The sequence below is a fragment of the Drosophila takahashii genome, chromosome 3R (assembly GCF_030179915.1).
Source record: "Drosophila takahashii strain IR98-3 E-12201 chromosome 3R, DtakHiC1v2, whole genome shotgun sequence".
Taxonomy (NCBI): Eukaryota; Metazoa; Arthropoda; class Insecta; order Diptera; family Drosophilidae; genus Drosophila; species Drosophila takahashii.
This window is the reverse complement of record NC_091681.1, coordinates 28,320,258-28,345,494: the sequence shown is the minus strand read 5'-3', so window position 1 is coordinate 28,345,494 and position 25,237 is coordinate 28,320,258. Positions and strand designations below refer to the sequence as shown.

The window sequence follows — 25,237 nt, the reverse complement described above, 5'->3', positions numbered from 1 at the left end:
ATGTGTCATCAAGTCTGACCCTAATTTTTACTTTGGGGAATCTAATTTTTCTTGCCTACATGAACACCGGAAAATGCCAAAAATTTCATGTGTCATCCAAGCTGAAGACAGAGTAGAGAGCACAGGGAGCTTCGTTTCGCAAACTAACCGGGAATTTTCTTTCATACATGAACACCGGAAAACCTGCTGTGCTAATCGAGTTTTTGAAGCGTGACTGGAATTTATTTCTAATTTATCGATATTCATGCACTTTTCATGTTTTTTATGTGTCAATGGTACACAGCCAAGTCTTTTGGGTGGTACTTTTGGTAAGATACAATTAACTGCACCGCGTTATGTATTTTAAAAGAACGGTTTTTAAAAAGGCGGAAATGGGCGTGAGGCAGCATTAAAGAAGTCCACCACGGTTTGAGTCTCCGCTCAGTGGTGAACTCAAGAGCGAGAGAAGAGAGCCCTGTTAACAGCCTAACTTTAACAGCGGTATAAACATAACATCACACTCAGAGAGCGACGAATTAGCCGCCAGACGAAAGTTGTTTTTGTTTCTGTTAACAGCCCAGTGTTGTGCTCTGTTAACTCTAACAGCGATAAAAGCAATCTTTGAGATTCAGTCTTTCAGTTTCTGTTCAATTTCAATTCGAATTCCAAACGCGACGGTTGTTCACGCGCAAGAAGCGATCCGAAATAGTAAAATTATGAGTTGGCGCTCCGCGGTGAATTCGAAATATCAAATCGTACTATTTCGCAAAGATTTCTAAATCAAATAGCGCGCCGCCTTTTGTTTTTTAATTGTTCGCGCAATAACGGCAATCAACTTTAATTGGAAAGTAACGGATCTGTCTTGGCCGCCGTACTTAAATTCCGGTGCTAGTGTGCGTTTTCTGCATTTAATTCATCAATTTAAATTCCTGCCCACATGTGTGTGCGTGCGTGTGTGTGTCCGTCTGATTGTGCAAGTGTGCGAGCGCAAATGCCGCCGCCAAAAATATAATTTGATCATTTCGAGAAAATCTCTCACATCGGCTGTAACAACAACAAGAATAACAACAACAACAAAGAAGAGAGGAAAATTCAACACACCAACACGAAAATCGTTTTTCTAGCGGTTTATCCGAAAGGCTAGAAATTCCACCAGAGAGTTTATTTTTGCTCCACAAGGGCAGGTGTACGGGGCGCTTGTAGAATTTTGACCGAAAACTGAAAACTAAACTGAAAAAAAAACAACGGAAGTGTGGGGGAAAAGCTGATTTTATATAGCTTTTCCGTCACGATAAAGATAAAGTGTAGACTTTGGTCCGAAAACCGAAATACGGAAATAGACAACGGCGGTATCGAAATCGAAAAAATCCCCCTGCTGAGTTGTAGTTTTGTTGAAATAAAACGAAAAAACTATAAATGGAAATGCTCTAATTCGTGTAGACTTATGACAAATATTGAAATCTTGAATCCATTTGATGTTGTGTAGACTTTTAACGAAAATCTAAAATCTTCAGACATTTTTTTTGCAATAAAAGCTAAAAATCAAATCTCGCGTTGCTTTTTGGAACACACAAAAAGGGAAAACTTAAATCAACTACTCTAATCGTCTGACTGAATCGAATAATCAAATTTTTTTGCAACTAAAAAGTAGAAAAGCCAGTATCCTAAAAAGTCTGAAACTGCTTAACTTAACTTAACTTAACTTAAATCATCAATCGAACCTCTCTGTCGAATTTCGAAACCTAAAAACCGAATAGCCTGGGTTTAGTGTAGAATTTGGAAACTGAAAAGCAGAAAAACCAGAGTCCGAACGAACTGAACTGAAAACTGAAAACTGAACGGCGCTGAACGTTTGTTTTTCCCCTGCTAATGAGCTTGGTCGCAAGTTATATATATTCTGATTCGGTTTCTTGTTGGCCTACTAAAAGAAACTGGCTCACACGGACACCCGAACTCAGACTCAGACTCGAACTCGAACTCAGATCCGAACTCGAGCTCAACACACACACACTCACGCACCATGTCTCAGGCGGCGAAAGGTTTCCTAACCGATCCGATCTGTTTCTGTTTCTCATGTCTCTTTCTGGCCCATTCTGGTTTTTTAGGTCTCCGCCGTCGTCGTCGTCGACTCGTGGTCAAAACGAAAGCACCGTCAACGCAAGAGAGAGAGAGAGAAAAATACAAACTACAAACTACAAAGAGCTAAAGCAAAAACTAAAACTAAAAAACCTTATAAAGAAAGATCAAATTCGTGGGTGTTTTTTCGTGTGAAAAACTGGCGCTAAAATCCCCATATCCCCATCCGAAAAGGGGCTAATTAAAATCTATACCTAAAAAGAAATATAACTGAACCGAAACTAAGACAGAATGAGTGCCAACCGGAGAAGACGGAGCAGTTTCTTCAGCGCGAAGAATACCATCGAGAAGGCAAAAAGAGTGAGTGCATCATCAGCTGCATCGAAAGAGCAACTTTCTCTGCACACTGCTGCTGATGAGGATTTACTGGAAATGCCTCGCATTTGCCGCTGTTGTTGCAAACGGGATTTGGAATTACTCGGCTTATTCGAGGCCAGCCAGCCAACGTTGGCCAACACATCAGCTTCAGCTACAGCTTCAGTATCAGCATCGAACAAATACAAATCATCGGGAACATTAGCAAAAACATGTGCGACAGAAGCAGAAACCGAAACTCCAGAGACATTGTCCGCAAATCCAGTAAATCCAGGGACTAAAGCTACATCATCTCCATCAGAAGCAGCTACAGCAACGGCTACAGCAACGTCCGCATTTTCAACCACACCCTCCGCCTCTACATCCACATCTCCCATGAGGCGTCGCACCACTTTTGCCACCACATTATCCACTGCACCGCCCGCTCCTCGTGGACGGAGCAGCGATAATGCCGTCGACTACACCCTCAGCGGGGCCCACAGCAGCATGGACATTGTCCTCGAGGAGATGACCATTTGGATGCTCAATGTAAGTAACACACTCGCTCTTTACCATCCTTTATGAACCACTCAGTAGCACACTACGAACACAGAGCTGCGAAATGCGAAATGCGAACTGCGAATTGCGAACTGCAAACCCAATAGAACCGAACCGAAACTTACCCACCCACCCAGCAGCCCAATCAAGTTCTCTTCAAAGCATATCGGAAAGTTTCCATGGGTTGTGTTTAATTTTTAATGTGATTTATTCGTCTACACGCATGCCATAATACTTAGAAAAAAGAATCCAACTACTTATGTGTACAGTGCAGACTCGCAGTGATAACTATTCAAGGCTGCACTGTACGTCATATCTGTGCAGTTCCTCTATAAATGGGAAATGAATATTTCCTTCTATTAATAGGAAATGTCACTGAGATCTCTGAAAACTTTGACATCGGTCGGTTGGGCAATGTGTCCAACGATTTCCATATATTTCCGCTCATACGGGTTTGATTTTATTATTTGATAGTTGGTTTCGGGGAGGAAAAAAAGATTACCATGTTGTCAAACATTCAAAATTGATTTTTTATTCATTTTTTTAACATGGCCCCTGTGAGTGTTTCAGTGTAGAAAACGAGTATAGTATGAATATGAATGTGAGTGCCCTGTATATAATTTGATTTTAATTTAATATAATTCTTCACAGCTAATAGCTCAATTAGTGGGTACCTATTTCTTACAGTAATTACATACATGGAAATATTTAAATGACAATTTGTAATGGAACCGTAACACCTCTTAATATTCACAATTTAATTAAATTAATTAGTTCCCAAGTTAACTGGGCCACAAACCTGCTTTTTTTGCGTGTAAATTCCCCAGACATTCTCCATTGAGTCCCTCATAGTGAGTCAGTATCTGGAGAATGGGAAGAACTTAGTTGTACTCTGACATGCCTTTGTTCCGCCTCTTGCTCCTGTTGCAGAGGAGTCCCTCATATGTTATTTTCCCTAATGCAGGCAAATAAATTAAATTGTCTGGGTATTCGCAAGAACCGAAAGTAAATAAATAAGGCCTTATTTATAATGCTGCAGAAGGTTTTACCCCGTTTCACAGGCAATTTGCTACCAGGCGATATATGGTAATATTAATTTTGGGGCACAGACACTGTCTAGAATTTGTGAGAGAGTGTGGATGTATTTGTTCGAGGGCTGAGATAATCCCTTATCTTATCACCAACACGTTTCGTTTTATTTACTCTAAAGCTACCCAATTTTCTGGATTTTATGACGCAGCATTTGAGATAGCATTGTTCCAAATTCATCTTTCGATGGCGCATCTGACTCGGATTTTATTTTTAAACATTTCCCAATGGTTCGTGACTCTTTGGTTGACCTTTTTGCCTAACGATCGTTTGTCCAAATTTTACGACAGAACGCTGGAAATGAGATTCATAATCGGTGCCCACTAAAAATGGTCATCGCGACATGCCTGAAAAGAAAGTATGTACTGCATTCTGCGAGTCACGTATAAACACTGCATTCCTTTTTCATTCAATAGCCTTGATTTCCTGAGGAGAAAGCTATGGGTAAAATTTCGTGGTTCCTTATTGTTGTTTACCTTCTTTTATCTGGTATGAATCAGGGTATTTTTCATTCGTTTTTTTATCATGGATAAATCAACCTAATTGTTTTGTTCCCTTATCAGACGAGACCTAATCACAAGCCAAACAATTTGTTTGCTTTCAGTTAAGATTGCGAACCCAAGTTGTGATATGCTAAGGGTATCTTCTTGGTGTACCAAGGCTCTTTCAATTTTCCAACAAATATTATTGTTACCTATTTGCTATTCTTAACTTTATGCCACATTGCGTGCCACTGCCAAGCTGTGAGGCAAGTTTGCATGTGAGCCCGGCTCTTGGGCCCCATAAACATTCAGCGAACGAATCCGGGAGGAGCCCTCTGTTTCGGGCCTTGGCTTCTTGGTTCGCTAGTCAGCTAGCCAGCTAAACTAAAATCTTGGCCTTACGAACGTGGTGGGCTCTAATTGCAAAGAGTGGCCAACGTCAACGTTACTTTCCGGCCAATTATACGGCACCCGCTATTTCTTTTGCCCCATTGAGGAACTACCATCGACCAGCGAGCATCGGGTGAGCCGACCGACCAGACCAGCAGCACCTCTCACTTCTACCACTTCCACCATTCCGACCACTCACTCACTCAGGTTAAAACTCTTACTGCTCCCCAACTCATTACCAATAAAAGTCGCATGGGGAGAACAGGTTTTCTTTTTTCGGTCGAAACGATTGTTGTTGTGGCGGTAGTGGTGGTATTCTGGTATTCGTGGTGCTACTACTTATAGTTGCCCGCCGGTGGTGACCGTTGATTCCCAAGGTGTTGCATTAAAAATGCTTTGACCTTAGGAGCCTCCATTTCGGACTGGAAACTGAGCACTGAAAACTGAAAACTGAGACTGAAACTCGATTCGTTCACTATACAATTTAACCGGCAATCATATAATTTAATCCGGCAGCCAGCCGGTTTTTCCATATTGTTTTCGAAAACGCAATGATAAATGAGTTAAACGCATAGTAGTTTTTGGATTAATTTAAAATTCATTATTAGATTTTCCAATTCGAGGGCGTTTTCTTGATTATTTTCTTTTTTCGTAGTCGAGAATGTGCGAGAATAACCCGTAATTAGGTTATACAAAAAGCCGCTAAGCAAAACAAAAACAAGAGGTGTGTGTAATGAACTTAACAATATGGAACGTTGGCACGCCACAAAAGCGGATTTATGATCTTGCACTTAAATTGCTATCTTGATTTGCTTTTAATTGAGCGGTGAACAGAGGGCAGCCTCACAAAAAGAAGTTCTCGATTGCATACCGAGTGGTATTTGTACGTACTACGTATGATAATTTTCGAAACCGCTTCCGGGATTAAACTTAACTAGTAAGCCTGCCAATTGAAAGGCGAAATAAAGCCAGACTTTCGTTTTCTTTTTTGTGTATTATTTATTGCATGGAAGAAAACTTTCTTTTGCAACGCACGCCTTGCCAAAGTTCAGTGTGGTTCGTTAGCCGCCATATTCATTGCATTTGTTATTTACTTTTTTTTTTTTGTATTTTTTTTATTGCAAAAGAAAACAGCCTTAATCATCAATGGAGTCGTCGTATTCCGAGCCAGCGATTAGCCGACCAGTCGTATTAATTGCCGGACAAATCTCTCATTAGGCCGCCAGGCAATTACCTCGGCTTTACGACACCCATATAGCACATGGTGTGGAACTGGTATATTATATGTTTTGTATATATTACAATGAAATAAGTGCAATCAATCAAAAGGAGTGTAGATTATATTGACACTGGCAATTAGATAGAGCTATCTATCTATCGACTACTTTGACTATTCAATGATGATAATGATGACATAAGTCTGTCACGCTTTTATCAACAAAGTTAACCTTATCATTATATTATGATCAACAATATTACCTCCATTTAAACCCCATTGTTTCGGATATTTTGAAGCACTTGCGATTGACGTTGATGATGATTACACACGATTATAATCGCACTGCTGCGAATAACTAAGTTGTACTAATTTATGTGCGTCTGTGTGTGAAGAAAAATTCCACGAAATCGGAGATCTGAGACGAAAGAGGTGTAAAAGCTTATTATTTTTCAGACGTGATCCTCCCAGCGATCGTGAAGATAAATGAGATGCGTGGCAAGAGACAAGAAATACATTTAAAACTACATTGCTGGGCCTGGAAACCTTTTCATTAAACCGCGGGAAAGGTTTCTCCTTGGATTAAAAACCAAAACCAAAACCAGAAACCTTTTGCTTTCCATTTCGGGTTTGCCACTCGGCCTGTCTCGCTTTTTTTCCGACCTAAAAATCGGTGTCAAGAGAGCACTTTTTCGTATCGCCTTGCGTTTCAAGTTTAAAATTGTGGGGCACTAGATTAGATCCGTGTGTTCGTTCGGCGGGGCACCTTATCTACTTTTCTAGACACACATTGTTGACTTGACAACCATATAAACAAGATCCAATATGTTACGAGGAGAAGTAGTGAAATAAATGGAAATATTCAGCGAATTTTGAGGGTGTTTGTATATCTCTTTTTATGGCCAGCCAATTATGAATGTTATTTATGTCTGTTGGTTTAAGGTGCCAGCGTAAGCGACTCCAGTTTGAAAACTAGGATTTGGCAACTTTGTATGTGAGTTTACCACCTTTATAAATACGAATACCAATCGAAATCGGCTACTGCATTTGAATTGGAGCTCGTAGCATGTCGAATAAATTAACAATACGTCGAATTAAATAAGCTATTGAGATGAAATCAAAACAAAACAAATCACAGCAATATTTCGTTGCGTCATTTTCATTCGCCTGACCTCTTTAGAGGAACTACAAATGCGACGACGACTGAATAAAACGAGCGATAGATAGCGATAGATCCCCTAGATCGCTAAGTAGACTCAATTAAAGCTACATACGATGACGGGGCGAGGTAATCGCTGTCTAGGCTAATTCGTTTTAAAAATTCCGCTTCAAAGGTCTTTTCCATTTTCCAAGTTGCAATACAAACTCATGATCTCGCACTTTTATTAGGATAATTAGTTTCATATCAATAGTATTTACTTTTCAATAGCATTTACATTTACATCTTCCAGATTACCTACGTCTGTCTACCTGTAAGGCTAGAAATAATCGTATAGTAACGTCAGGTCACATTAGTTCACCCTGAACGCACCCGGTTATTACATTTTCAATTATTATGGGTACCCAAACTACTAATCGGAGATCGCTGAATACCCGTTTCAAAACGATCGCGGTCGAGCCGTTTGATTACTGCCACGAGATATGAGGCTTATCGCCGCAACGCTACTATATTTTTGGGAAACCAAACAAATCGCTAATCAGACCGGACACCCGAACAGCAGCAAAGCGGAATGTGTTTAGTCAATGAACCTTTTGTACTTTGGGCGATGCTTTAATTAACCAAAACGACTGACAATGAAAATCACGTCCTGGGAAACTACTACCTACCTATGTATGCACATATAAAGTGAGGGCGACAATGGAATACAATCGGGGGATTTATTCATCACGAGGGGTTGTTTTGATCAGTATTTATAGAGCAATTTGAAAGGTTCAATTAGGTGGCAGGAGAGCAAACAGAGGGCGTACTCACAATTCACACTCGGATACCGCACAATGGGAACGGATCCCAAGTACTACTCGTACATCTTTCATAAAAATCACCGACATACTCGTACTCGTACTACTGATGTGATGGACGATGGACGGGGGAGTTTTTATTTCATTTATGGTGTGCTATGGTGTGTGCATTGTGCAGTGTGGGTGAGCGATGGCCTAGGTACGTGGTTCGGTTTGATTCACTTCACCCAGTCTCGCAGTCGTGGCCTCCAAAGAATTCTGTACCGGCTTCGGCTTGGGCTGGCCGGCAACATTCTCCACGGTTAGCACCCCCATCTCCTGCGTTTCTGGGTTTCGATTTCGGTTCGGTTCGGTTCGGCTCGGTTTTTCTGGTCTGTCAAAGCCACAAAACCCTAAATGAAACGAGTCGGAATGGAGCGCGTGTGTGGTACCTTATGCAGACGTGCATACCATTATTTATTTATTCTTACTATTTAACACCAGCCACCCTCGCTTTTCATCGCCGATTTCGATTGGAATTCGATTTGCCGGGGCTTTTGTTTTTCTTTCTTTTATTTACCGTCACCTCACCTTTGATTGGAAGGCCTGTTGTTGAAAGCCCCTGTGCCAATGCCTATGACCAGTTTTTAAATTCTAAACAAACAGCCCAACGTCCAATGCCCGATAATCCCAACCCTGTTTTCTTTATGGCTTTTGATTTTTTCGCACTGTATTATTTTGCAACTGGCCGTGTTATTATTGTCGCTGCAGAACTCGAGCGCGTAGAGTCCATAAAATATTATTTTATTAACCCATTTTCCACGGTATGATTACCCCACCCCTCCTCGCATCGACCTGGCGCCCAAAAGCCTCTTTGTCATTATTATTGTCTTATTGTTGGATTTTTCTTTTCGTCTTTTCGTCTTGTCGTAATTGTTGCCAAGTCATAAAATGCAACGGGTTTAGGTATTTTGTATTTCTTTGTTTCTTACACTTGAACAATAATTCCCCCCGCGATTTTAATCGTTTTTATAAGCAAAGCTGCTTTTATTAGGGGGAGGTTGGTGCACTGAATGAAAGAACTGGGCCTGTGCTAATGTAAGCGTTCATTTTGCGTCATTGGGTGGGTATAAATAAACTCTCCCACCCCCAGAAGAACGGCTTTAAGATTTACATTTATTTTGAAAATATTTCCAAAACTAATTAAAACTGTTTTTAATTAAGTTCTATGAAAAGGGAAACTGGTTTTGCGACACAATACGATTTCTGAGTCATTTGCTTGGTTTGATTAGAAATTATTCCCATACCCCGCAGTACAGCTCAGTTGTGAAATTCGTAAACGCTTTGATACCATTTTCCCAGTGCACGTTGCTCAGTTTTCTACCTCGCCGCCGCTGAATGAATTAGTTTCCCACGTGGTGACTGCCACGTCCGTTCACTTACTCGACTCCGCTGGCTTTTTCAGTTCAGTTCAGGTCCCCAATATGCTGGTCTGTTTGGCATGGCGTAGTATATAGTAGGTCTGTAGCGAATTGCCGGCGCTGTTATTTTTGCTGGCCCATTGGCCACTCGGATTGGCAAAGTTCGGATCGCAGCGGGTTTCTGGTTTCTGTTGCTGTTTCTGTTTTGTGATTTTTCAGATTTCAGATTTTTTCGGCTTGAACTGGCCAAGTAACCCGCTAAGCTTTAGATTCTCTACATTTGGCCGCCGGCCTCCGGAAATTTCCATGCACTTTTGTCGGTTCCTTTAGGAAATTGGGTTGTAATTGAATTTCCCATCGATTTGGTCTTATATTTTTGAGAGGTCATTGTTTCTCAAGTGGCGGAAATGCGCTCGGGGATCAATCAACTGGAAAATGCATAACCGACGTGGGTATGCGCTAAGGGATCCGTTTGAGGGGTTTTTCGTTCCCTCATTTTATTTGCGCACGCAGCATGTAAATATCTGAATGCCCTCTTGATAATATTGAACTTAGCAGGAAGTATGTGTGACTTGGGTTTTTTTTTTCATGTTTCAACCCTCGTGATAATAAACCAGCAGAGCAATTCCACTCGACTGAATATCATCTCTCCTATTTAACTCGAGTGCTGAAGGTTAATTCGAGCATTTATTTGAAGTAGATCAAAGATTTGCCCGAATCATTAACACGATTCGAAACAGTTTTAGAGTGTGTTTATGAGATTTACAACTCAATCAATTTGTTGCCAGGGCATTTGTAATTCGACACACCTTCGATAGCGGTTTCTTTACCATATATATATATATATACATTTGTGATTTTGTTGTTTTTTTTTCTTCTGTTGCGGCTGGTTTTTAGCCGGTTTTTACAAGCCACACGTTTACTCTTTGGCCGAAGTGTGTACGTAACTTTGAAATTTTTGTTGTTAGTCTGACTGCTCGCGGCTTTTTGCATTTGCTGCGCTCTATTTGACTTTTACTTTTCATTTGCCACCGCGAAGAGCTCAAAGTAATTGTGGCTGTGGCTTTTTTGTTTGTTTTCAACCGCCTTCCGTCCATAAGTCCATAATATAACTACTCACATTTCCGCCTCGATATCTGGATTTGCCTCGCTTGTTTATGTTTTGGATTTTGAGTGGGAAAAGGCAAGTGAAAAGGAAAAAAGTGAATTATTATCAGGTCGTTTTTTTCTCGGTCTTTCTTTTCTTTCTTTTTGCTCTTGAAAGATTGTAGAAATGGGTGGGGTCGTCCACTTGGACTGAGGGGAGATTGTAATTACTTTCGATTAACGACCCCCGCTGATCTCAACAATCGCTGCAAAAGAGAAATTGGGCCAGCTATTATGAATCTGTATCCAGCCAGGCTAAACAATCCATCTCAGCGAACCGTTAACTTGGCCAAAATCTTAATTAATTTGTTATGGCTAGGCATATAAAAATCAGGCGTACCAATTACACCCCCGTATCTAATGACCTCACCTGAAACAGCTGGATATAGAAGCCCGACATCGGCGGTACAAGATAAGCGGGCTAATTACATAACATGCCGTAAGCCGTTAGCACCATACTCACACACACACACACTGGTTACTGGTTAATCGTGAAAACCTTTGGGTTTTCGGCAATGTTTTTACGTCTATTTAATTGGCCAATTACGGTGTGCTTGCTCCCATTTTTCCTTAGCCTTTGATTTTATTTTCACGGAAAATTGCAGTTTTCTGCGAAAACTCACTTTTGATTGAATTTCGCAATTCCTTAATGAACTATTTCGCAAAACTTATCGGGTTTATGAATTGCAATATTTGGTTTTACAATCGCATGCAGTATTGTATAAGAAATTTGCGATGTTTTTGTTAATTTCTTATACATGTTTATTATCACACTGAAAATGGCAAAAAAAGAAATATAATATATATATTTTGAAAGCTGGAATTTGGTGATAACTTTTTCCTTTCATGTCTGGATTTTATCACATGAAATTGTGGGCAAACTGTAACGGTTTTTGAATTGGATAACAATTAATTTCCAGCAAAAGTGCTGCATTTGCATTTGTTTGTGACTTTTAATTGCTGAACCATTTTTGGTTTGAGTATCCAATTTCGGGCGCTATCATTGTGCAAATAACAAAATGCTTACTTTTGCATAATAATATTTTTCGCGCCTCTCAGTCTCCGGAAAGCAAAGAGATTTTGAGCCATTTTTGAGTGATGACAATGGCGGGGGGAGATAACAAAAAGCAAGTGGCGAATTGAATTCATTTTTTGCCGGCCTCTGTTATTGTATGGTAATCTGATTTAAGTTTCGTGCCGGAGAATGTAAGCCGCATTGTAGCAGACTGTGTGTCTGTCCTGTCCTGTCCCCCGTCCCGTCTCCCCCCTCCCGTCTGCCCCTCCCCAACGACGCCCCTTTTCACGGCCCACAGAGGAGTGCAATTGTGCGTTTTGGGGCTTCAGTGAAGCGGAAGCGTTGTGTGTTCAAATGCGGTTTACTCTGCATCCGAATCCGCATCCGCATTTTCTGCACTCACCCGCCTGCCTCCCTGTCATCCCCTCACTGCGGATCTACAGATCCGGCGGGGAATAAGTGTTATAGAGGGATTTATCCACTCAAGTGCTTCTCATGGTTCAACAATTTCCACTTCACATTCGCTTTAGAGTTCGCTTTTTTCGGCGGTAATCTCTCTTTTATGGAAACATGTCAATTGCTAATCAGTATGTGACAGTAAAAAGTGGCGGAATAAATGTTTAGTTAAGTGAAGTGCCCGTGCCTGTGCCTGCTATTAATTTGGGGGATGATTCCTTCATTAATTTAGTAACTTATTGAAAGTCAATGAATAGCATTGCTTAGTTAGTGCCCAAGTCTAAGGGCAATTAGTTGCGGTTCATTTAACTCAAGGGTTGACTGGCATTAATTGGCTCGATAAAGACAATCTAATTTTTTAAGTCGACAAGGGAAACGTGACTGCGATATTATTTGTGACTTGAGCATGAGCAAGTAGAAATCTGGAAATATTTTGTACTAAATATAGAGCAAACAATTATCGAGTTTAAACTGTGTACTTTTTATATTCAATTATTTAGACCTTTACAATTTTTTTAAAAATAAATAATGGTAAAAACTAAGTACCAGAGTTCCTTGACAGCCCCCAAGATAACGATCAACTCGAGAAAATTAATTTGCACTGAGCCGCCGACTATGACGAGCTATATTCAAGTGGTGGAAATGATAAGAAAATTGCACAATATTGCAATTATCGTGGCCTAAAACCACACTAACTGGAACTGCAGTGAAAGGAAGCAATTTTTAGACCAGGCTTGGCTGCCTTTGTGATTTAATAAACAAAGAAAAAGACATAGTTCCGCTTTGGTAAGCCTGAGCAGCGCGCTAAAGACATTTTGTGGTCGACGGCTTTATAACATTATTAGCCGCCGATCTGAGACTTCCTGCCCAATGTGCTAGCCATAAAAAAACTGAGTGCCGGCTACCAGCTGCGTTTCAATTTGCAGCCTCTTTGGCCACTTTACAGCGCTTTTGGGCGGGCCAAAAAACTGATGGATATCTCCGCATGTATACATGTTTTAATGGCTTTCACGCGGCACAAACTTCACAGTAACCACACAGTGTTTTCATTTCTTTCACAATGATCGTACGGGGAAAAAAGAAAAGTAAAGTAAAACAAAAAGGTCGGAGGTTTTATGGAGAAAGTACTGAGAAGAACTTGGATGCTAATGAATTTTATGAAAACAAAAGACGCTCTATCTGTCGCTCTCATATTTTTTCTTACCCCCGAAAAAAAGTGTAAAAGTGTAGTTTATTGAACCCGCAACTGGTCAGACCGCATGCAAACCAAGTTTGTTAACGGTCAAGAAGTTGTGAATCAATGAAGACGATCACGAACGACAACTACAACGTCAACCACGAGAACGACGATGATGATGATGATGAAGAACCCACTTGGACAAGTTCCAGCAACAAAAATCCAATCGTATTTATACACATTTCCATAATGCTAATGACGTTACCCTCGCGGTGGATTCCGCGGCGTCATCGTTTCGTTTAATTCCAGTCCCCATACAATGTGGCGACCGATCGCTGAGTCTTCAAACCAGAACTCGTGCTAAGGTCATTGCCGATTCACTCATAATATTCCAAGTCGGCTTGGTTGGTTGGTATTTATGTACATATACCTCTAAAAAAGAAAACAACAACCCCAAAGAGCTCAGTCTCCACAAGAAAGAGGTCTGTTTTTCTGGTGAAACAGGAGAACGAGTCGATCGGTATCTGACTTGATGACTTTATTCTCTGGCTCCTCTTTTGCTGCTGCTTGCATTTAACGTTGCCTTTGCCTTTGCCTCTGCCTTTCGATTCCCAAAGGCTATATGTATCGCCTGGTTGGTTTATTTATACACCAAACTCAATTTCAGCAGCCGACACTTTCGCTCTGCTCTTCACGAGCAACCGGGAATAATTTTATTCCATTTTTTTTTGTATCTCTTTTGAAAATGAGAACAACACGCTAATTCCAAATCAAACCGAAAAATGTTTCGAAACATTTCCTCTGCCCCAAGGAGGAATCCGTAAAACCTAGATGGACAATTGTAGATTTACGACCCGACGTTATGGTCTTAAAATGTTTGGTCATTTTTGTGTGGGCACACCCCTCGAATAATTGTTTATTTTCGACTCTTTTCGTTCCTTGGCCTTCGGCTTCTAGATTATAGAATAGATATTTCTTGCTAGTGCTTTTTTAAATTCCGAAATACCAAAGGTTATAAATAAACATCCATTTCGGAACCTGAACAGAAACAGGGGAAATCTCTTGCTCTCTCGCCTTGAATGTGGGCCATGTGTGCAAAAAGCGTTTTATCATCATTTTAGCAGATTTTTAGCACAGCAGCTTCCCATGCGTTTTGAGGCTAAGACAAATGGGAGATAGGTGTAAAATGGTTTTTGTCGCTTATGGTTTATGTCAATGTTGGTCTTTGGCACGTTTCCTCCGATTTTCACACCTGGCTAATTAGGAGTAGGTGAAAATTCCCCGAAAGGCAAATAAAAATTAGCCAAAACAATCGGTTCGAATGACTTTTAATGTACTTAACAAGTTAATTGTTGGTTTTTTTAAATTATGGTGCTAAATGTTGCATGTACGACAGTTTTGCATCGCGATACATTGGGTAAATAGGGGTAAAAGTGTTGTTTTTAGTAGACCATTGATAATTTGAAAATGAGCCAAGTCGTTCCTAAGTCGTCTCATTAGAAAGAGGATTAAAGTTGTCAAAGCCAAAGCCAAAGCCACCCATTCAGGCAGTTCTATACAATTCCATCATCATCTCGGTGAAAGTCAAAGAGTTAACTTTATGTAGAAAACTTTCAGCCCACACTGAAAATGTAAATATCCCTTTTGAAATTTTAATGATATAAGAGCATAAGACTAACCGAATAAGCTTAGCTAGCTCTAGCTAACTTACAGTGACAAACTCGGAACCAACACCCATCACCCATTCGTATTTAAATATGTTCGTACCATTCATTATCGCATTTCTGCCTCGAATGGCCGAAACAAAACAAACTTTTCCACAATCAAATTTAATGGTTTTGGCGCTGCTGCGAAGGAATTTGAAAACGAAATTAGGGATTTACTCGGTTGGGTTGTGTTTATACATTATAACATCTTCGCCAACACTCCTCTTCCGCTCGAATTAACTTAATATTCTACAGTTCTCGGGGTAGTTTCATGCACTCTCCACTTTCCCGGTGGCTGGCAGCAGCAGAAGCTTTGCTTTTAGTAGCCATATACTTTCACAATGCCAAATCCCCGCTGTCATATGCGGCTATGTCCCTTGCGAAAATGTTAAGCCCCTAGAAAGCGACACAAATTGCAGGTGACAGACCGCAAGAGTGGGCGGATGGATAATGTGTGTGCATCCCCGTTAGCCGTTAGCTGTTATCCGTTATCCTGCCATTTTGCAATTTCTCTTTATGGCTTTTTCAGAAAATCCCCAACCTAATGAGTAACGCCGCAGCTCGGGGGAGTGCGTGTGCACATTTCTTGCGCCTTTTTTATGTCTGTCTGCGCTTGTTTATTTGCTTAATTAATTTGGGCGCCCGGCCAATTTCACATTAAAATTAGAAAAAGTGCCGGTGGAAAGGCCACATAAGCAGAGAGATTCTCTCGCAACTGAGCACGACCGTCAGGCCAAACAAAAACTTTTATAAATAAACAATCAAAAGTGATATACGTGTCGAGAGAGCCATAATTAAAAAAGGAAAAAGATTGATATGGGGCAAAAGAGAGAAAATAAAAAAGAATCAATTTGAAAACCATTCCAAGAAAAGATTGCGATATGAGAGTGTGCCAGAAGAATGTTTATTTTATTTTTATTTTTCAAAAGACCTTGTTGATAAACATTTTAATATATATTTCCTTTTTGTTTCGGCTAAGAAAAATGACTTTAAAAAAATCCAAGTCAGCTAACTTATGGATTTCTATAAGAATGTCATGCATATTTGCATATTGTGCCATTATCTCTTATAATCAGGTTTTTGCACTTTAGTGAGTGGTTTTTGAAGGTTTTTGTTTCAGCGTGGACTGCATCTTCTCTAAAATTTATTTCTGTTGTTTGATTTTGCAGATATTTTTGTTTATAGTATAGTTTCTTTTCAAACGATGTATTGTTTCGGTTTCCTTGCTAGACATGCTGACAAGATGTTAGTGTTGTACCTGAACCAGCATGTTGTGACCACCGTTAAAGGAATTTAAATGCCTTTGGTCTTACCCGCTCGTATGCAAATTTCTTCTTTTTTTCATACCAAAAAAACAGTAGTTCCCAAGGAATGCTAGTAATGCCGGCAATCTAGTAGCGCTGGACTGGACTACACTGGACTCACTGGACCACTCAAGTGCATTATAAAAGCTTATAAAATGCTCTTCACGCCCGGCAAAAAAAGCACATATTTAAGTGGCAGTGGCAGTGGTTGGAGGTCGGTGGTCGTTGGTCGTTGGAGGCACATAAACACATAAAACCACCGCTATGATGTGTGACAACGCCCGGAGTGCTTGTTTTTGTCGACCAGGCCCATCCATGTTGCCAGTGCCCGCTGCCCGGGTTAATCAACTACGCAAATACGGCCAGAAGAACCAGCTGGTCGCAATAAAACCGGCCTTAAACATCCGCATCACGGTAATCAGCAGCATCAAGAAAAACAAAAGCGAACACGACGAACACGGGGGAGTAATCAACCCTCGAGCAAAAGTCAGCAACACTTAACGCCTTTTGATTGTTTAATTTCTCAAATTGTTTTATGGATTTATCTCCCCCCTTCTGGTCGATCCCAATCCAGATCCGATGGCCCGTGCCGTCTGCCCCGGACACACGCCAATGAAAAATTAATGCCAGGGGTGGCCAAAAGGACTCGACTTGCGGCACAACAACGCTGCACCGGCGGCCAGGAGGCGAACATCATAAGCGGAGGGCTTCATTTTCACCGCTTTTGACATTTTGCAGCCACCGAAACAACAAGTACGTCGACGGGCAGCCAGAAACAATCAGCCAACCAAAGCAGAGCAGCAACTCAAACCGACGTCCCGGTGGCAAAGGGGATACCGGAGATGGAGGGGATCTGCGGGGATGCTAATCCCCCACTGACATACCACCGGGTCCGGCGGACCAACGGACCACCAGCAGGAGCTGCAGATTCGCTAGATTCACCACCAGATGCCGTCCGCCCTCCTGTGCGCATATTCCAATCAAATTAGTTAGAAAGGTTTGGTTTGCCAACGCCAAAAACCGGAGCTTCCTTCTTCATTCAGTATCTCTTTACGTTTCGTTCCGGTCAGGTCAAAACGGATCCGCACGCACGGATGCGAATTTGAAAAGCTCTGAAAACTAGAAGAATTCTCGACCCAAAAATCATTGATTCTACGGGGCCGAAGAATCGAAACGAGAAGAAGGAAGGATAGACGACGAAAAGTTATAAATAAAACACCGGGGAGATCTGTTTGTCTGGGTTTTTGTAATTAAAATGTGTCGCCAAACGGAAAAAAAGTGAAACATATTTTGCAATTCAAAGGCGAAGAATTCAACAAATCTAGTGAGGAGAAGAATTGCCTTCTATAAGGGAGAAAGAAAAGATATTTCCTCCCAAGACCAATGAAACTGAGAAAATATTTATCAAAAACCTAAATATATCCAAGTGACTAATTATTTAAAAAAAAAGTGAAAACATCAATGAGAACTGCTTGCCTTTGATTACACCGCCAACATTTTGTTTTGCAAAATTGGCAAAAAATATAAAATAAATATCTCGCTTAATGCGACTTATTTCAAATGTGCAAGCAGCAATGAAAAATGGTGATAGCTGAACAGAAATTTGTTTTGTTATAAATCCTTTAAAATTCAAGTCTGCACCGCGGAGTTCAAGCAAACCTATAAAATATGCAAACCGAGCGCTAGCTAAAAAAACAGTTGGCAAGTGAGCGCCAGGCAGGGAAAAAATTTAAACAAGTAAACAAGCAAAGAAATCGTATTCAACTCTTGCCACAAAGTTAAAGAAGCGTAAAATAAACAAGTAATGTGAAAATAAATAAAGATATGAAACGCAAGCCTGAAATAACAACGACATTTTGAGAAGAAAGTATATCCATCTCCCAAGAGCTGTGATTAAAAAGAAGAGTGAGTATTGTATGGATCGCAGTTTCCGTTGAATTTTCTATTCACACATCCAGTTTATAGGCGATAGGCTCGGAGTATCTGGGGAAAATGAAAATGAAAAGAGCCTGACCTTTGGCTTGGAAACAAAGCAAAAAAATCAGAGGCTGGCTCATATGAATTGCTGATCTCCGCCGAGGAAGTGTCGCAACTGAGACAACGGAGCCTCCGGCTGTGCGAAATAAGATAAACCTAAGCTAAGCCCCCCTACTCCCACTGTCTTATAGAGGGAATGGTGAAATATAGCGTCGGAATATCTAAGGAACCCGCCATCTGAAAGTTTCGAAAACAAATCGTTTGCTTTTCTCCTCTCTGAAATTCAAAATGTTTTTCTGGGCCCCTAAACAGTTTAGAACGAAAATTGCCAAGTAGAGAATTTACCCGCATAATGGATACTTCTTCACTGCCATCTTTTGTATATACAAAGGAACTTTATTCATTGTTTGCTGTTTTGCGAGAATCTTTTCCCAGAATGCTTGTTTACGTCTTCAGAAAGACTGTGTTTTTTTTTTTCCTCTCCGAGTTTTCTAGATCTAGTTCAGTGTGGGTAATTAAGATGTACGGCATTATTTTGTTTTGTGTGCTAAACGAATTTCGGCTATAAATCTGTTCAGATTTAGTTCAGGGTCGACGATAACACATATAAGGCATGATTGAATTAAATGGAAATACAAACAGAAGCAGTCGGAATATTTTGCCCCTGGCAAGTTCGATTTCCACGTTTAAAATAGATCACTTGGGTGTCCATTGCTTCGATTTTCTGTTTCTGTTTCGGTTTTTCGGGGCCTCACTTAATCGATATGCCGGTCATTCTTTACGTCGTCGTCGTCTGGTTTTCCAGTGTGCTCGGCCGGTCGTACCCCCCACTTACCCACCGCCCATGTCGGAATCCCGTTGGTGGCCTGGTTTGTATCGGGTTTCCTAACCGCCCCCTGCCCACTTTTGTGGCTTTTGTTGCTCCGCCTATTAGCACATGTGCACCATTGTATATATACGTACTAGCTGATTTATACAGAGTGTGTAAAAGAGAGCTTTTCGCGCTAGGCATCCTTTTTTCTGGTTTTTGTTTCTGTTGCGGCTTGTTATGCTGTTTAATTTTTCTGTACATTGTGTCCGCTGCAATTAAGCCAAATGGTGAAATGCCAACTCGAGTGGTAGAGTTCTACAAGTGGGTTGATTTAAGTGCGAAGTGGCGGCAGCAGCAGCATCAGCAGCACTTTCCACTACTCATCCCTCATCCCCCGCAGCATCCGGGGGGAATCCCCGGTCCGAGTTGGCTGGCGAAAAAAGGCTAACCATTTACCGCCCAAAACGCCCCCTGGTTTTTCTCACCCGCCGCCCCTGCTTGTTGGGGGCTGTCTAATTCTGTTGTTTCCGCCGCCATGGGGCGTATGATTTATTAAGTATCCGTCCTGGCTGACTTGTGGTCTCTCTCTCGCTCTTTTCACACGCAGAAAAATATGCACTTTGGGTTCTTGAAAAACACATTAAAATTCCAGATTGCATTAAGAACTGTATAGCTAGCTTACAGCTTTCGAAATCCAACGATTACTTTTAAATTGCACAATGGTAAGCTCACATACGCCAAGCTCGCGCTTACGGGTAGTTTTCTTAAAGTAAACACCATATAATTGAAAAGAAAACAAAATTACTGGGGGTTGGTTTCTCAATTTGTCGTGTCGTTAAACTGCCATGTGCCGTGGTAGATTTTGTTTCTTTTCCTTTCTTTTAATGCTAACGATATCCCTAACTAAATGTTGCGAAATTGGGCTTAGCCAAGAAAATAAATGGAACCCGAACCTCGTTAGCTATCCCAATGTTTGATTATTACAGGCCATTTATCCGCAGGCTATCAATTTACAAAATGATTGGTCTTCGATTGACAATCAACTTCCTGATTTTTAATGCATTTTTCCTCTTGTTATTATGGGTCATTTCCTTTATTTGATTTTGATTTTGAGGTAAAGCAGAATAACTACATAGTAATTTTCCAAAAAAATTTAGAAAATTCATTGATATTTTCTAAGAATTTATAATAGAGCAATTTTCTTATAATTTAGAAAATACATGTGAATTTTCTTAAACTTTAGAAAATTATTATTCCGAGTGCAGGCTTTGATTACAATCGCTGGTTGTCTGATGTCAGCTGCTGTGGCTTTTTATGGCTACATTAGAGTCGGAAGCTGTTCGGGATTAAGAGTGCCACCATCCCCAGCACCAGAATCACCCCACTTCCTTACGCCATGTAGAACAGGATTTACATCACACCCCAAACCGGGGCTCATCTCTTAATTAGTTAAACATTGAGTGGCTGGCTTCTTGGGTGGAAGAAGCGTTCGCCCTGTTGACTTTTGGATTTGGATTTTAATTTGCAGCACTTTTTGCGAGGGTGTTTCTTCTACTTCACTCCCGTTCCGTCCCGTCCCGGCACCAAGAATTATCATCATCAAAAATGTAAATTTTTGTTTGCATCGCGGCGATTTATTATCTCTCTCACACTCAATTTTCCCCTCAGCCAACCGTTTCGACTATATTTATGACTCCGACTTTCTTGCAACAGTTTACGGTTATTAAATTTCTCGTTTTTTTTTTTCCACTACACCCAGAGTCCACCGTCCGCCGGCCATCGTCCATCCGGCGGCGTCATCAATTCAGTGCAGCAATCCCGCTGCTGCAACCATATTGGGTTGCCGCTAAATTGCCGTTTCGATTATTGCGATTTTGTTACACTATCTGATGATATTTAATTTCTATAAAAAATACCGTTTTAATGGCTCAGAAAATCTCATTGTCGGTTGTTTATGAAAAAATCATAACAATGATATTTTATCTGCATACAAACAAGTTTTAATGACTCTGAAAATATCAATATCCGTTCTGTACAGTGTGCACCCAAAGGCGAAACAATTAAAATTCACTTTGCATTTTTAAAGGTTCTTTCCGTGTACGTCAAACCTGTTGCAAATATTGAATAATATTACACAAAATATGATGATATAAATGATTTTCAATTGCATTTTTCGTTTAAGTTAAAATTGAAAACAAAATTAAACACCTTTGGATTTCCTTGGTTATTACCTAGATTTTAAGATAGTTTCCTTGAACTCCTTTCTAAAAATTATGTTTTTCAAGTGAGATTAGTGTCACGTTTCCAAAATTATATATTTCTGTCAATTATAAATGAGAAAAAATATCGGAGAAAATTTTTAAGTGGCTTCGATTGTTTAGTACTGCCCGTTTTCCATCTTGTTTTCCCGCCTGTTGTTTTAATTTGTATTTCTTTTGGCATTTCGGTTTTCTTACCAGTAATTCGCTTGCACATTGAGTGCAAATTAACTCAATTTCCATGGCGTGTTTGACGGTTTCTTTTGTCTAATCCCCCGATCCACCGCCCTTTCTCCGGGCCTGGAGAAACTAGGAAGAGAAAGGGCAACAAACAATTCCAACACAATTGTCTGTGCCAAAACGAGTGAGAGGGAAACGAACACGGATGAAACAAAGCGAACTGAACGTCAGAGGCCAAGACAAATCGAACCTCGGGGCCACCGGATTGCCATGGCTCGGAATCGGAATCGGAATCATTATTGCTCTCTAGCTGGAACGACGTTTATCTTGAACTAATCTTTCAATTGTGTGGCTTTTCTGGGTTATTTGTCCACTTTGGATTACTGCAGTTTCGCAAGACAAATAATAGAACAGAGAGATATGTTCGTAGTTTGGTCGCTGGAAAGAACTTTACGAGTATAACATACGGAATGGAGTGTGGGATTATGTTTGCATTTATGTCACCCTTTGATACTTATTCGAAACTAATAAATTACAGAGCTACATAGTCGCGCACAAAAGCACTTAAATTTTTGTTTGACTTAAGAAAACAATTTGTGTCGCCTTTAGAAAACGATTATGGAAGACAATAATTAACTGTCAATCAATGCTGACAATGCATATAAAGAGGGCTTTCAGGCCTTAAATATGAACATGTGTCTTGAAAACTTTTTATTTCGACGAATTTCGACATATTTTGCCGTGTGCATTTTACCGCTATTTGCTTTTCATCCAGCGCCAGCGAGCGCCATTATGAATCACTGAAAACATTTTTAAGCCTTGATTCCATACCACCTTTGATTGTTATTTATTGGGCTCGGAGCTCCACCCATGGAATTTACAATTCATACTTGTGATAGTCTCACCCATCAGCGTGTTGCTTTCTCAACCTCCCGCTTTTTATTCGTTTATTCGATCTAAGAGATGTACGAACATTTAAATAACCATATTATATTTTTATTATTTGTGTCATGCCCGGTCTAGCGTATAAACAGTCAACTGCGAAAAAAACTGCCGACGGCATATTGTACATTTTTTTCTTAAGCTTCGAACAATATTTGTCAGCCTTTTTTTTCCTTTTTTTTTTTACGGAGAACCATCTGTGTGATGTACCGCAAATTAAAATGTTTTACGTATAAACATCAATTTCACGAAGATACTATTAAAATTCTTTGGAATCTCAGATGTAGTTCGATGACATGCATGTTATTATTATTATCTTTTGGATAATATTTATTTCTGTCAACCATTTTGGATTTTTATTGAACTCTTTGTGGTGTGATAAATATCAGTTGTATCTGCTTGCCTGATGGGCGATAATAAAGTTTATTGTAATGTGTGTACAAATCTTATTGCCACATCGTTAGCAAATGGAATCGGGAGTTTTTATACCCGTTACTCGTAGAGTAAAAGGGTATACTAGATTCGTGCAAAAGTATGTAACAGCTAGAAGGAAGCGTTTCCGACCCCATAAAGTATATATATTCTTGATCAGGGTCACTAGCCGAGTCGATCTAGCCATGTCCGTCTGTCCGTCTGTCCGTCTGTCCGTCTGTCCGTCTGTCCGTCTGTCCGTCTGTCTGTCCGTCTGTCTGTCTGTATGAACGCTGAGATCTCGGAAACTACAAAAGCTAGAAGGTTGAGATTTCCCACACATATTCTTTGGCTTCCTACGCAGCGCAAGTTTATTTTAGCCGAGCGCCACGCCCCCTCTAACGCCCACAATCGCCCACTAACGATTTTAAAATGGGTCCTGCGCCCACATCCTTAAAGATTTCCGATAAGTATAAATGCAATTTTGTTGTGTATGTTTATACCTATCGAAATGTAGAAGACATTTTTTAAATCGGACCATTCATTAAAAAGTTAAACGCAATCAAAATTTCTATATCTATCTCCCTCGCACTCCCTTTAGCTGAGTTACGATTATTAGTCGGGACACCAACCCGACACAGCGTTCGCACTCCCTTTAGCTGAGTGACGGGTATTAGATAGTCGGGACACCAACCCGACTATAGCGTTCTCTCTTGTTTTTTGGATGAATTCAGGTGCGTTTGTTTATTTATTTATGGGAACTCGTGGAGAAGCTTTCCGCGTTCCGCTTTACACTCAATTTTTTTATTACTTACATATGTACAAAGCAGACTCAATTTATGTATTTATTTCAGTGTACCCAACGCATTTGCGTCGATTTTATGCGCCGGTCCACTCGGTCACACATGCACATTTATCTATATATCCGCCCGATCCAGCCGGACGGCATTTACTTGGATTGTCATTTACACTTGACGGCGGTCCGTTGCGTTGCGTTGCGTATGTCGTCGGTTCTTCTTTTTGCCCAGATAGCCAGACGACTGCTGCTGCTCGCTTTTTTCGTTTCTTTTTTTATTTCGAGGTTTTTGGTTTTGGTCTTCTTTTATTTTTTGGGTTTTTTCTGGGTTTTTGGCCAGTTATACCACTTTGCCACCACCCCGCACATCGGTTATGCATTGTTGGCGGCATCTGCATTCGAAATCGTTCAAATTTCCGACCCGACCCCGCTCTCTGGACTCTTTTTCGCCGAGCTCTGCATAAATTGTGACCGGTCTCTTGTACGGTTTTATGTCATTTTGGGAACTGTATTGCCATTACCATAACCTAAGCACACATATCTCGAAACAAATCACGTTGTCAGTTGTTTTTTTTGCTGTTGCTGTTGCTTTCATTACCCAGCTAGCTCTGTAGCTCTTTGTCGCTCCTGGGTAACGTATGTTCGGAATTGTATCAGCATTCTTCGTTTTTTTCCCCTTCCTTTCACATTAAGTAACTGGAGTTTTTGCCCCTCAAGATCTTGAACTTGTTAATTGATTTCTGCCACTCCTGCACTTTAATTTATTTTGTACTTGAGCAATTGTATTTAAATTACTGCAGTCGCGTGTGGCGGCGGCTATACTATTTCATCACCTGGGAAGGCCGTATTGAAATTGAAAAACCAAAAAAAGATCCACTAGGATTAGGAAATCTTAATTAATGCGCTCTTTTCTGGCCAGATATATGTATATGCACTTGCTGTGTGCCTTGTTGGCATTATGATTTGTTGAATGCCCGCCTGCCTCCGTCTTTAATGAAATCACTCAGTTGGAAAACAAAAGCAAATTATTTGCTCCAAATCGCCGCAGAAAACGAAAACGAAGGTGCCTGTGTGGTGGAATTTTGCCACTCGAATGCCCCGTTCCGTTCCGATCCAATCCAATCCAATCCAAAACAAAACCGTTTCGATCCGATCCGCCTTCTCGCCACCTGTGCAGTTTGGGGGATTTCGAACTAACGACCGACCAGCTGCCCATAAATCATTAATAAACTTGCCTGGCTTTGGCCTGCCGTTCCGTTCGAACTTCGAAGCGAAAGATTTTCGACTTTGCCTTTTCAACGTTCAATGTCAGTTAATTAATTCATAATTTGGTCAGCACAAGCGCAAACGACAAAGTGAAAGAAGGGCGTGTTTTGGGCAGGAAATCGGTTGGATTAACAATTTTATTATCTAGTCTCACTCACTCGTCGGGTAAAACAATGTTTATGTTGAGGCAATTGTTAAGTAGCAGCTTTATATGCAGCTCTCGCTTAATAATCTATATGATAATATGCTGCTGGCACAGGTATGGCAAAATTAATGTCACACGGGGCTA

At 40.6% G+C, this 25,237-nt stretch overlaps 1 protein-coding gene across 1 annotated transcript in view; it reads left to right on the top strand.

Annotated features, from left to right (window-relative positions):
- Positions 1–1,017: 1,017 nt before the first annotated feature.
- The window catches only part of mld (molting defective), a 31,894-nt gene continuing 7,674 nt past the window's right edge, over positions 1,018–25,237 (top strand). Inside the window, 1 exon segment of the mRNA XM_017143327.3 lies at positions 1,018–2,958. Within this exon segment, the coding sequence (XP_016998816.2) occupies positions 2,347–2,958 (612 nt within the window). The 5' untranslated portion in view covers positions 1,018–2,346.